This window comes from Labrus mixtus, chromosome 3 (genome assembly GCF_963584025.1).
Source record: "Labrus mixtus chromosome 3, fLabMix1.1, whole genome shotgun sequence".
Classification (NCBI taxonomy): domain Eukaryota; kingdom Metazoa; phylum Chordata; class Actinopteri; order Labriformes; family Labridae; genus Labrus; species Labrus mixtus.
In genome coordinates, this window is record NC_083614.1 from 28,637,435 (window position 1) to 28,652,552 (window position 15,118).

The following is a 15,118-nucleotide window of genomic DNA, read 5'->3' on the forward strand; positions in this document are numbered from 1 at the left end:
CAGTCTGTGTTTTCAGGACAGTAAGTTAATGTAGCATTCGGCGTCTATCAGGCACCATTACCCTTCATGTCATTAAAACAGCGGAGCGTCAGAGGAAGCAGAGTGCCAGAGGGCGTTGGCATCCACAACATCTGTGGTTAGATGTTTGTGTGCTGCAAAATGTTATGACTGGCACAGATTTGGGGACTTAACGCAGAGATATTGTGTGGGAGAATAAAAGACAAGAGGCAATCTTAGATCAAACTCTGAATGCAAGACAGTGCAGGGGTGTCACAGGGGGTGTGTGTGTTCGTGTGTGTGTGTGTGTGTGTGTGTGTGTGTGTGCAAGTTTAGCTAGTGTGACTGTGTGTGTGAAGAGAGACACACAGACATTTTGACATGCAGTCCCTCTCCAGGGCACTCTCAAAGTGTTTATGAGTGCTTTGGCTACATTAGACCTTTAAAGAATTGCAGTGGGAAGATAGCAGCACAGACAGACTCACACACACACACACACACACACACACACACACACACACACACACACACACACACACACACACACACACACACACACACACACACACACACACACACTCACACACACACACACACACACTCGTACACTCTAGTGACCACCAGACAGGCAGGTCCTAAGCCCTCAGCTCTCTGACTTGCTGTAACATAAAAGTGATTCTCTTTTCCTGATGGAATAGACACACAGACAGTGAGGAGAGATGAAATTCAGGATAGATGTATCGCTGACAGACAAAGAGAGAGAGAGGGCGGCGTCAGATGACATTCATGTTCCAGCAGCGCGGGCCAAATGGGGTTTTACCAGGCGCAGAGCCGGCGCTACATGTTTGGAGCTTTGGTCCGGGGGGGAAGCGGCGTCTGACACGTCAGTCATCTCTTTTCTTTTGAAGATGTGTAAAAACAAAAAAAAAAAGAAAGTCTACAAAGAGTACAATACTTATATTTACGACTTTATTAGACAATGCAGGCGCCATAAAAGCACTGATATGTGTAGTCCCAAAACACTTCTGACACTGTACTGTGTTTCCTTTGTTAAAAACAGCTCATTTTGTCTTCTCGTTCAGATTTCCATGATTATTTCAGACACTTTTTTGCTTCTCAATTACCGTTATTTTATCAGGAGAAGGGCTGGTGACAAAAAAAAAGAAAAGAGAAAGGCAATAAAAAAAGCTGCGTTGGTGAAATGTGAGCGATAATGTGGTTTTGGATTTGCAATAAACTGAAGCTTTATCATATTTATGGGTGCAACATGAGCTGACTTTAGCTGCCTCCAGTAGTGTTGGAAGTTAAAGTCGATGTTCAAATGATGAGCTTCCTGAATCTATTGTCCACACAAGCTTTCGCAGTATTTCTTTTTAATTCACCTCCACTTTAAATGTCAGAATATAGACTTTTTTTTTTTTTTCAATTCACCTGCGCTTGCTGGATTTGTCTTTGCTCAGAGTAAAAACTTGTCAAACTGGGTGTGATAAGCCACTGGAAGAAAGACCTTAATGTAGCGTGGCAGGAGAGCCTGGGGATTCCACGTGAAGTGGCAGCTTAGATGAAGAGAAAAATGGCACAAAATTCACTTGGAGACTGAGTCTTTCTGTGTAACCTGATTGGTATACACCGGGGACAAACTTTCTCTTAACCACCTTCATGATGAGTGGGGACTACGGGGATTTCACACACATATAGAGACCCACACACACACACACACACACACACACACACACACACACACACAGAGCCCAACAGGGGCTGCATACTGAAAAGAATGGGATATTTCAGAAGCTCGATCACGATGCCATATACCAGCAGCTTCCCCTGAACATTCTCTCCCCTCAGTAACAATCACAGCAGAATGAACGGGTGTGTATGCATTTGCGCAGGGTGGTGTGTCGCAGGTGTGTGTGCTGATATATAGTCCAACATTACATATTCATTTTATTTCAGTCAGCATTTGAGAAATGTGACATGGCGATCAATAAATCCTCAAATAATAAGTTTTCTCAACGCACCCCTCCCCCATAGTATGAACACAGACACACAGACACAGACACACACACACACACACACACACACACACACACACACACACACACTCTGCAGGGCTCTCTGGAAAAATAATTGCATTCCCTCCATTCATTGTTAACTAGTAAATCTATGAATATATTAAAAATAGCTCATTGTGATTAAGTGTGCTGATTACATCTCCACGATGAACATGTAATCCTGCATTTAACATGGGTGCTGTAGGATAATGGCATAATTAACATTTTAGATGGCCTCATCATGATAGAGCTGTTGTTTATCATGTTAATCGCTTTCCACAGCTACGTCCATTTCTATTTTCTGATATGCCCCGCAAGTTACAAAAAAAAAAAAAAACACAAATTATACACAAGATTTATTTTTTGGGGCTTTTCATGCCCCTGTTTGAGAGCCGGGGCTAAAGGACAGAGCAAGAAACCAGTAAGAGAGAGAGAGAGCGTGGAACGACACACGGGAAAGGAGCCAAAAGGCCGGGTTCAAACCCCCCTGCCCGCCCGCCCACCCGCCCTCGAGGACCAAAGCCTCTGCACGTGAGGCGCGCACACCAACCTCTAGGCCACTGCCACCAGTATACAAGAATTTGAAAAAAAATTGTAATTAAAAAAAAATGGTTGCCTTCCTGTTAGTTTTATGGTAATTCACTAATAGTTTGTTTTTTTAGATCATCACATGATAACACATACTCCGCCTAACATGGCAGCTAGGTAGCCTAAAGTTTGCTGCCAGTTAAAGTTTAAACGACAAGTTGGTTACATTTTACTATCAACTTGGCCTTTATTGGCTTCAATATTAGCTAGCCTATAGCTACTAAGTACAGTAACAGCTGCTAATAGCCACTTAGGACACAATATGGAGAGAAAGACAGAATGTGGTCTATGATATTTAAATGAGGCTTTTAAAAAAAAAAAACTGTGTAGCAACACATTGTGGGCGAAAGCTTGCTGTCTTGCTGTAAAGGTAACCGGCTAAGTAAGCAGCATAATTAACAGATCCGTTTTCTTCAACTCTTTTGATTCCTCTTCAATGGAGCTGCTATTTCACAAAAAAAAAAAAAATCATTTTGAGTGTATTCATATGTACTGTATGCGTGGCTGCATGAGTAATGTTGTTAAAGCTATCGCAGGAAGAAAAACAGTCGGCCTGTAGTCTGAAGCGGGAGCAAACGCCTCTGGCTGCGAGGGGAGCCTGTTTGTGTGCCGGTGCTCCATTACGTTACACCTACGCGCACAGCGAGAGTCGTCAAAGGATTATAAATGAAGGAGTTGTAATGGGAAGAGGCTCTGAGAGGAGAACCACTTCACGTCTGTGCAGTCCCCTCTTCGGGTGAAGCACATGCACACATCCCTTTTTTAGTATGTAGGTGGACTCTTCTTCGTCCTTTCTGATTTGTTATCAAGAAATAGAATCGAGGGTGATGTTTGCTTTGGCCTTAAGCGATTTAGACTGAAGCAGTTATTTATTGTTTATGTGCGCTGGGAATGTTTGTTCATATGTGTTCTGTTTGTACCTCCATTTACTTTATACAGAAAGCACAAGAAAACCAATAAACTTGAATCTTCATATCTACACATGAAGGTGTTTATTCACACGCTTTATTCTATTTCCTCCCACAATAACACACATACATCACACACACACACACACACACACACACACACACACACACACACACACACACACACACACAGTCTCCATCTCCTCCAGCCTCTCCGCACCGCGCTATAAAACACCGGCTAACATATCCCCAATGGGCATCGATCCAGCAACAGCTTGTTGTAATGTTACAGGCCGTCGTGAAAAGAGCAACAGGTCCCCAGGGCCTGCAGGAGCCTCCCTCAGTATGCTGTCTTGACTCTATATCTGCCCGCCTCTCTGTTTGTGTTTCCCCCCTCACTGTCCGAGCCAAGATAGAGACGATAGTGTCTGTCAGCGGAGCCGGAACTGTCATGGAAGAGGAGACAAAAACCACTGGCTGAATCCATGAAAGAACAAAAGACAGATAGAGAATGGCACCGACAAATAGCACAGACAGGCAGACAGCACTCTGCCACTGCAGTGGATATACGGTGGGAATAATCCTAGACGGTACTTTAAAGACTGAAAACCAGGGACTTCAACGTAAATATGCTCGCACGTGATTCATCTAGAGACCTGAACATTTTTATATACGTTTTTGATGCAAATCGATCAAATTCATTTTAGGTCTGGTATATGCACATTTACAAAACGCCTAACACACTTTTAATTAAGGGGAAAGGGGAGAATGAAAGGGCAGACCTGCGCCTCGTGAGACCTTGTCATCTAGCAGCAGAAAACGATCGAGCAAGCTCTTGTATGCGGACCGAAGTGATTGAGTGATATGAAATGTTGTTTGATCACGAAGCCCGTTGTTACTCCACGAACTACACCGCAGACTCAAGTCTCTTTTCTACCTTGAACAAAAACCTGAGAATAGGTCAGGGTTATTAATACACATTATTATCTTAGCTTTTCCAGACCCTTATATTCAGTTATGATTAGATTTGTTCCTGCTTGACATTTTGACATTAGCCAGCAGACAAAGAAAATGTTTTTTTTTTTGGTGTCTTTATGACAATTTCAAGTGGACTTAATTATTTTTAATGATTATATCTCACATGAAAATCACATACAGCTGTTTGACATTTTATAGGTGGTGGGTTTATTTGCGGTATCGCCGTCATATATACTGTATCTTATTAAAGCTCTTCAATGATCAGATATCGCCTGTCATTGCTACACTTAGCTGTATAATCACAATAATATTCAATTCAAAATATAAGAGAGGGAGAAAACTGTGTTTGTGAATAAGGGACACCGAAGAGGATTAACACACACAGAAGTAGAGGGTTAGTGATGAATGATGTCACCGTGGTAACAAGGACACATATGCGACACATATTAATTTAAATGAGGATTCATTCAATCAACGGACAACTTAATAAACTCAAAAGTATTAAATCCAACAATAACACACCTCTTCTCTGTTTCTATTAACAGGCAATTGAGATGCATTGAGAGGTAAGTGGGAAAACAGATAATCCTTTGAGTGTCTGTTCTCATTTAGGTGTGCGTGATCTCATAAGAGGTTTTTGGATAAGTGAACTTCTCTTGCGTGCTGGATCAATCCAGTGCTCCCTAAATCTGCACCTACACTCTCACAATTTGTTTGTGAGCAGGTAACGAGCTCTTTTCTCTTCTGGGTAAAACATGCTGATTGTTGTCTTCAGCAAAACAAAAGGTATTCCATTTGTAACCTGAGCACTCCCTGAACTCAAACGTACACACACACACACACCCTGAAGCATGCAAGCAAACACACAGCCAGCGGCGCCTGTGTGCCTTAACGATGCACTTTCACATTAGCATAAATGAAAGGCTCATAAACTTTCTTCAGAAGCATCCTCTAAACGTGATAAGGATCCTCTCCTCCTGGATCTATGTTTTATTCAACATTTGGATATGCTCAATTAGCATCGCTAATTAACGTTAGCTGTATTCCAAATTGTAGCTGCAGCAGGGGGAGGGGAGGGCAAAGAGGGGAGGAGGGAGGACGATGGGATGCATCTAAAGGGGGCGTGAAGAGAGAAGCGGATTTCAACTATCACCACCAACCAATGAGAAGCCTGCAGCTAAGGCCATCTCTCTTCTGCAGTACAAAATGAATACGCCCTAGCACAGTAAAAAGTTAACAAATATTGTTAGTCGAACATGTTTTATTTTATGTGTACGCTTGGTGTAAAAACGTCCATAAACTTTGACGAAAAAGGAAAAAAAGAAAAATAGCAAATGGATCCTTTATGAGGCCTTTAAAGTGGACTTTTATGAGGAACCTCAGATAACACGGGCCTTTCTTTTATGGATCAGATGAACTTAATATTCACAGCAGCCGCCTTCATCTTTAAAATGATAGATCAAAGGCTGATCTCTGCAGGTGATTATGACAGCTCTCCTGCAATCACTGGCACACACACACACTCACACACACACAGTCTCACACATACTTATACACTAACACCATCTGGCAGGAAATCAATTATCATCCAGACCCCTATGAAATATTTCAAAGCTTTATTATCCACTTTATAATTTCAGAGATAAAGGCTCAAACAGGTCAGAGGCACGAACCGCGATGAGAAGAAGATTCAGTGTTTGATGCCCTTTGAGTCAATGTGCAGGAATTAAAAGAGAATAAAAAAAAGTGCAGGTGAGAGTGATGGGCACAGAAGAGAAGACGTGAAGCCGCCTTGTTTTCAGGTTCTTTATACTCATAAAAACATCAGAGAGGCGGAGATGTATGCGCTGCAAGTTCAGGTTAGATGACTGAATCAACAGAGTCTGTTGTTTTCATCGGGTCGAGGCCACACACTCCCTGATGTGATCAATGTGTGCTCACAGCCTGAACTCCAACAGCTTACAGACAGAGCGGGGATGAATGAACGCTGGGAAAGACGAAGAGGAACGGAGGAAAGTAGACGGAATAAAACAAATATGAAGAGGGGATTGATGATATTTTTCTGTCTATGCCGCAAGAGAATTTTAAAGCAACTCTTGAAATGTGAATAAATTTAGATTAATTCATAACTTTTCTACATCAGCCTGCTCTGAGGGGAATACTTACAATCAGCTTTCTGAATGTCAAAACTTTTAAATAACTTAAGACCATCAGGGGGTGCTCATTACTGTACACAATGTTTGTCTGACATAAAAGTGATAACAGCTCGCAAAATCTAGAGAATTCTGTAATGCAAGGATTGAACACATTTTGACATTTAGGAGATTGGGCAAAACTTGCATCATACATTTCTTCTCCATTGCTGCCTGTCATGACTCAAATGAAACCAAATGTTCCAAAAATCTATTTCATTCACTCCTTTTATAATGAATTAAACAGAAAATAAATAAAATCGGGAAGTAAACAGCCTCAATAGAAATAAAGAGTAACTGATTAAGACCTGCAAACATGAAACTGTCTGACAGGTGTGTTGAGCTTCTGGATCGTTATTGGTCTCAACACTTTTCACACAAACTATCACTTTGTTTCGAACCCATTTATAACACACCGGTTTCCATTCCAGATACAATGTCACCTTGTAAGAGGCAACTTTATAAAAAATGTTAGCGCCAGCCCACCTACAGTCTTTTTATTTGGTTGACAGGGACAGGAATGTACAGAGCCCCTGGAGTCCCAAAGTCAAAAACACAAATTAAATAAAAAAATGCAGGCACAAGATATTGACTTATGTTACTATGTTGCTATGTTGTGTATTTGTATTTTTTTTTTTTTTTCACTTTTTGGGACTTCAGGGCCTCCGTAGAATGTCACATTCATCTCCATGTGTATATCTTGTAGTTTTGAAAATGATCATTTTGATTTAGTCTATGATTGAGTAAAGCCTTTTTTAATCTAATGTGAACATTGGTTAATGCTTTATTAATAAAATCACCTCTTAAACCCTACGCTGCCAAGAAAATAAAACATTTCATTTGAAACAAAAATAATGTCATGCTAAGTTTTACTTCTTTGCAATATTGTATAATAATTATATGTAATTACATTTGTCAAAAACTTTCATGAGATTGTTTTAGGTTGAAGTGAAATCTTGTCACTATGTACCAGCAGTGGTTCTGACAGTATCTAAAAGACATGTGGGTGGTTTTTTTTAAGATGTTGTAGATATAGCTGTAGTAACTTTTCCAAGATACCCTCGGGGAATTTAAAGGGATAAGATTGCACAACTTGAAATAAAAAGTCATTAAACTTTGGTGATGATTTGATCTGAATCGCCTCTGGAATAATTGAAGTTCATTAAAAATTGTAGTTTCACTTCCATGCATTTTTTTCTTTTCTCACATATTGGGACTGGAAATGTAAAAGTATCCAGCAGAGATCTTACAGTGTGTATGTTAATGTGTGTGTATGTGTGTGTGTGTGTGTGTGTGTGTGTGTGTGTGTGTGTGTGTGTGTGTGTGTGTGTGTCCATAGTTATGAATGCATGTGCACGTCCTTCCAGTGTGCATACATGCATTTTTGTCATCACTCTCAGCATGCAAATGTATGAATGCCTAAAGGATGATGGGAACATAATGGAAACTGAGATGCATCAGACACACACACACACACACACACACACACACACACACACACACACACACACACACACACACACACACACACACACACACACACACACACACACACACACACACACACACACTGACACATACACAAACACAAGCTTGTAGTTCTATTCTTGCAAGGACTTTCACTCTCTTCTTTACAGAAGAACAGCCTCCACATGATGAAGACTGGACTGATGAATCACACACTGAAAGTCATACTGACGCTCACATACAGTATTGATATTTAAAGCAGTTTCTTTTCCCATGTTACAGAAAACAGATTTAGTAATGAGAAAATATCACATTCAATCTATATTCAATGGAAAAACTGCTGTGTCTGCATGTCTGTGCTTGATAGTATGTGTGTGTGTGTGTGTGTGTGTGTGTCTGAGCTGTAAATCACTGCTGCTGTACAGCCAGATGTTTATGCTGATGAAAATCAATGCCCTTTTTGCAGCTTTGATGCCAGAATGTAGACTAGATAATGTGATGGGAGCCTTTGTGCACATGGCTACACAGAGGAGGGAGAGTTTAAGTGTGTGTGAGGGTGTGTTTATTTTTGTTCACAAAGCCATACTGCAGCCCTAAAGACAGCCTTGTGTATCAGCGTTTAAGGAAACCACTATCTAAGAGTGAGAGAAACCACTGAGAGAAACCAAGAACAAGATAGCTACCTCGGGATCAATAAAATATCTACATTCCCTTACTTTTATAAACAATCAATAATCTTGTCATTTATTCCATTCAACGTCTTTTTTTTTTGTAAAGGCCAGTTGGTGAGGATCTCCAGGCAGAGAACACATCTAGGCACATCATGTCCATTCTTGCTTCCTGCTTTAAGCCACACTTTATGTCCTACATGTTTTAGACACCCAGGTGGAAGTGTATGGTTGAGGCTCTTTTGCAGCGGAGCAATGTTCAGTCTAGTTTCTGAAAACACTGATATTAAGGCAACTAAACTTCTTTGTTATTTTTTGGGGGGGAAAAGTTAATGATTAAGGTTTCAAAAAGTACTGACAAAGGTATATTGGTTATGTAACTGTGTATGTCATATACAGTAGTTAACATGATGTGAATGACCTCAACTTTAAATAACTTGTATAGGTAACTGTATAAGTATGCTGTATGATTTAAAAGGAAGTGAAGACAACTTTTCCCATCAGCACCGCTATCAGCCCTGATTTTCTTCAGACAAGAAGAAAGAAGCTCACACACTTCTGCACGACTTATGAACTGTGTTTCTGTCTGTGATTAAGGATCAGCTCTATTCTATATTCTTATATATACATATATATATATATTTTTTTTTTTGTTGCTTTGTATCACATGACCTGTCAGGTGCCCTCAGGGGTTTAATATATGTGGAGGTGTGTCTTCTCATTTGTTCATGTCTGATGAAACGTTACACGTGGTGATCATTCCTATTCAGCTTTAATTGGAGCAGCTTCTGGTGTGCAGACTTAGTCTTTCTCTATATTTGTTATGTAGCTACATCCATTGGGTTAACAGTTGTTCAAAGGAAATGGTCGGAGCGTAAACATATTACCAGCCTTTGACCAACTCGTAACACATCAATTCTTGATTTACAGACTTTTTGACTCATTTCGACACTCCTGTTGCACCACAGATGACATCACTGAAAACGTATAGTATGACAATTCCCTGTCCTGTGACGTGCAACTGCACCCTCCACATACTGTGCGTTACACCTTTAGCAAAACTGTTTGTCTTTGTGTGGCTGTTGTTTAAATATCAGAACATTCATGTAAAAAAAAAAAAATGGACAACCAAGAGTATGAGACACCCTCTTAAAAAAATCACACTTGCAAGATGCAGAATTGTTTAAAAGCTTCAATAACACAACACTTCTCACTCAGCCTATCAGTAAAGACACCATATTTATCCCATTTCAAGCTCAGAGCAAGATTCTAGGGAGAAAAACTGAACATGTTTGACATTTCTAGACACGTAACAAATAAATATATATAAATGAAAAAAAAGGTAAAACATTTAACTTTCTTGGAAGCCGAGGTAAAATACCCGAGGCTGAACTCTGGACCAGAGCTGAACAGAAACCTAAACTATCAGATGACCCAGGTGACCGACTATAAAATGTACAAACATCTTCCAACAAAAACAAAAACCTCACGTGAGGGCGAAAGCTATCCTGTCATCAAGTATTCTCTAAGATCTGAACTTAACATTGATTATCGCCCCAGAGTCTGCCAAAAAAACACGAGGCTCCATGCAGCGAGCACTTCTAGAAATACCATCACGTGAACTTCTTTTACCCCTCTCTCTTCTCTCAGGTTCTTTCCTCCAACAACAACACTTTCTTTCTTGGATTTCTCATCTCGACGTCTTTCCTGCTCACCTCTGCTTTTCCACCTCATTTAAAACCCTCAACCTTTTATTTATAAGAGTTTGTGAAATCCTAACTTTTATTTGTAAGAGCTCGAAGGGTTTTCAGTTTGCAAAAAAAAGAAAGAAAGGTGCAGTGCAAGTTCTTCGAGGAGGAACGGTCCTGAAGCTACATATTATAAATCAAATGACAAGTTGAGCAGATAAGGAAACACACTGGAACAGATAATACTATTTGTATTGAGTATTAATCAAACAGGAACATGCAGCAAACAAATAGCATCAAATTAACACTCTTAGCTGAGATCGCTGGACTCACTTAAAATTCAAAACGATTTCTTCATCACCTCCGCTGCCAACAGCCAGTGGTGACAGGAAATTAACATTATTACTGGTGTCAATCATCCCTGAGTAATTAAGTCTTTAGCTGCATCTGCTAGCCCTGCAGAGTAAGGACCCGGCATTGTGAAGCCTTCTCACTTTGGTGCTTTTCTTTTAAACCCAAAGTGAGCGACGTAGACTTGAATTGAGGTCAAAAAGACGCTCACAGTAGACGCTCTATTATCCTTGGTTTCCAAAAATATCCCACCACAAACTTACCTGCGGCGCACTGGTCCTCATCCGCCCCGTTCTCACAATCCCGCTCCCCATCGCATCGCCATGACAGAGAAACACATTTGCTGGTCGCCCCTCCGCAATCAAACTTCTCCGGTGGACACGTCTGCCGGCCTGTTGAGAGGAGAGAAGAGGTTGAAAAATGTGCAAAAAGGGAATCGGGCACAGAGATGTTGGGAGGAGATGGATGGAGGAGAAGAGGAGCACAGAGGGATGGAGAGTGAAATGAGAGGAAGAGGAATAGGGAGGAAGCAGAAGATAGAGAGAGAAGGGGACAGCCAGTCAATGAAACAGTTTGATAACTTAGTTATCTTGTTGCTCAAATCGATTCCCCCTCAAAGGCCCGCAATTAAACCAGACACACAGTGACAGAGGAACAAAGAAGCAGGAACACTGTCAGCAGGCACAAAGCTCCCCCACCCCAAAAAATAAAAAATAAAAAAATACACACAAAGACAGTACACAAAGCAAAGAAGACGAGAAACGTACAGAAATGAAAATGGACTCAAGAAAAGATATGAAAAACACAAGCAGTGTTACAGTGTTGTCTGTACATGAAGCACTGTATATGCAAGGGGCTGCGGGAATAAGAGGGTGACTCACAATACAACAAGAAATGAAATGCGATATGTGGCTACGTGTGTTAATGATAAATAACGACGCAGCGATTCTGCTGTTATCGAAATACCGCAAGACAGTCATGTAATAATACATCATGACGTCAGATAAACTGAAGAATGCAAAATGCTCCTAAAAAGATCAAAGTGTGATTTTAGTTTCACCTTCTTCACCTCACCATTTAACTCAAGCGCTCACGTCACCCTCGTTCATGTCTTAAGCATCACAGTGAGGAGGCATAACGTGGTGATGCAGGGTGACAAATGGCAGTAAAAATCAGAAAGAAGCTTTTAAAAAAAATATATATATATATATTGTTATTTTGCACCAGCAACTTCATAATTGTATCAGAGTCAGATATTGCAGTGTCGATATTTTGCCACAGTTTATTTGATTGTGATGGACTCAAAGGCGGTGTAAATACATTCAGACCAGCTCTGTGTGAAGTCTTATTCAACATATAAAACACCCATTTTTTACAGTAAATCAGAGAACGAAGCGAGAAACAACCCCATGCAGTTTATCACACACACACACACACACACACACACCCACATTGTGTGAGTGAGAAAGTGGTCCCTGTTGGCAGAAGCCCATTACAGCAGAGAAGGCCATTGTTCGTACATGTGTAACCCGGGGGGTTAGCACAGGGAGGGAAAATACTGCCGTCCAATACATCAAATTTACACTGAGTCCCCACAGCAAATCCCTGTCCCCTCTCTCTGCAAACCACTACACTCCCTCACCTCGCCTTATTCTCCCCCTGCAATCTCACACACACATACACACACACACACACACACGCACACACACACACACACACACACACACACACACACACACACACACACACACACACACACACACACACACACACACACACTCTTACACCATAGGGAATCTAGTCCCAGATTACATTACAGCACTGTGTCAAACTCAACTCTATCAATTATACATATTTGACCACCAGAATGTGTTTTGGCATCCAGCCTGAGTGTGTGTGTGTGTGTGTGTGTGTGTGTGTGTGTGTGTATACAATTCAGCCACAGATCAATAGTTCCTCTGGGATTGGCCTATTTCAGTCTCATTCTCTTCTTTATTCATCCCATATTTCTTTCTTCTCACTTTTATTCTTTAACGGTTATGAAGAAACGCCTACTGGTCCATCGGGACCCTCGATGGCGGACGCTGGGAGTTAGAGCCCTGCAGGTGATCATTGCTGGGTTTCCCTCCAATTGTGTAGTCAACAGAGCAGGTTGTACACTATGGAGAAAATTTCCCAACCTGAAATTGTAATTATCTGTAGAAGTAAAGTTGTTTTGATTGCAGTATATTTCTTCCTGATACCAATTCAGACACCAAAACGTGACTATTGGCTGATACTGAGTAAACCTCCAATACCAGTATGATAAAAGAAATGCATGCATTCAGGTATATGTTTCATGATGTTTTGGATTTCTTTCTCATCTGGCTACAACTGTTCAATCAATGTACATATGTAGTGTTGTGAGTCTTAGAGATACTGTACTCTTTACAACAGCAGCACTGGCTTCATGTTTCACATCATTATTATTATTACTGCTCCAAGTGTATAGATTTGTATTATGTGGGTCAGCAGAGTCCAGGGGCTACTGTTAGAGACTTTTTCTCTCTAATAGGAACCATCACATAGGAATACGTACCGCGAGGGGTTCAGCCCACTAAGTGTCTGATTGACAGCTGCGTTGAAAGGATGTAATTTGTCCGACTGACTATTTCATGCCCCGGGAGCCGAGAGGGGCGGAGCCATGGTTCAGCTGCCAATCAAAATGACTGAAAATGGTCCAGCAAAAAAAAAAAAACAAGGGTGCTGTGCTGATATTGATTATGACATCATCCATTAGATGATTTCCATCCCAAGGGTAATAATGTTTGCTAAATGAAAAGGACAAATCCAATTTCACTTTATTACACATTTAAGGAATCATTTCCCACCAAGAAATTGCCTGCTCAGCTGCTCTTCACCGGCCTCTTCATCGAGAATACAATAGCAGCTTTATCTGTGTTGTACATTCATGCTGTGTATAAAAAGGTTTTTCTTTTTTACGCCTTTAGTCGGACGCAGAGTATTTCAGAGCATTCACAGAAAAAAAAAAATAATCTGTGTGCAAACTAGGAGATGTGTTTCAAATTGTCTGCAGAAGCAAAATCGGTTTGACAGGAATAAACAGAAGTAGCAGCACGAGTAGCTAATTAGTATGATGGACAAGTTCCGCCTCAGACAAAAGAGTGTGGCATGTCTGCACCGCCAGATCCGTCCGTCCGTCTGTCCTCCCAGACCTTTCTGTCCTGTTTGTCATTCTGTTTTCATTTCAGATTTCCGATGGTGAAGCTGCAAACGAGGAACCAAAAAATAATCCAGATAAAAGAGAAATCCTTTCATTTTTCACAAAAGGCCTTTCCCCGTCTGACTTCTCCTCTCCGCATGCCGATAATGAAGTTGTAGTGAAGGTACTTTTCCCACACTTTTGAAAGTCAGCGTTTGATTTGCCCTCTCTCTCTCTCTGTGCCCTTCCCACTTAATGCTGACAGGTGTATCCAGAGGCAGAGCAGGCGGCGAGCATTGATGGACTTATCGACAGCAAACTGCAGACAGGTCTGAGCCTGAGGAGATATTGCCGACTATGATCATATTACTGGCCAAGAGCGATATCGACAAAATCTCACTGCAGAAAACTGTGTGAGGGTTGCATTTCTTTTTTTTTTTCACAAAACATCAAGATATAATAACCTACAACAATGATCAATGGTGCAACTTAGTGCACATGCATGTATGTGTAGATTGTTTACACAAATGCAAACACATGTTCATGGAGACGGGGGGGGGGGGGGGGGGGGGTCATGCACACAAACACACTCTCACACACATCCACAACCAGAGTATACTTGCAGCTATAAATCTGTTCCCAGCTGCCAGTCATCTGCGTTTAACTGAATTTACTATTCTTCAGACTTTGTGTTGGATGAATATTTCATGGGCTGTAAAACTCCTGGGGGACAGTGAGACAAACACTGGGCTGTTAGCAGCCAGCTAGCTTTCTTACTGCCAAGGCCTTCAGCGAATAACAGCTGAGGAGCCGATGCTACAGCCATGCTCCAGTGGAGCTGCGTGGTGGTGAGCGGTGAGACATGGTGTTCGAGCACGGCAGCTCCCAGGTGGGTGGATGAATTATCCAATGAGTGAGAAACAGGGTCAGAGTAAGTGTGCGGTGAGTGAAAGTATCCAGGTTACAATGATGTAAAGCTAGCAGTCATATAAAAACAATCATCCGTATGACGAGCTCACATCTTT

General features: G+C 41.2%; 1 protein-coding gene across 5 annotated transcripts in view; it reads right to left on the minus strand.

Annotated features, from left to right (window-relative positions):
* Window positions 1-15,118, minus strand: part of lrp8 (low density lipoprotein receptor-related protein 8, apolipoprotein e receptor) — a 188,620-nt gene that overhangs the window by 64,428 nt on the left and 109,074 nt on the right. For all 5 annotated transcript variants that reach the window (XM_061034394.1, XM_061034393.1, XM_061034396.1 and 2 more), the window contains exon 4: window positions 11,155-11,283. In XM_061034394.1, coding sequence (XP_060890377.1) covers window positions 11,155-11,283 — 129 coding nt within the window. The remainder of the gene's footprint in view (window positions 1-11,154; window positions 11,284-15,118) is intronic.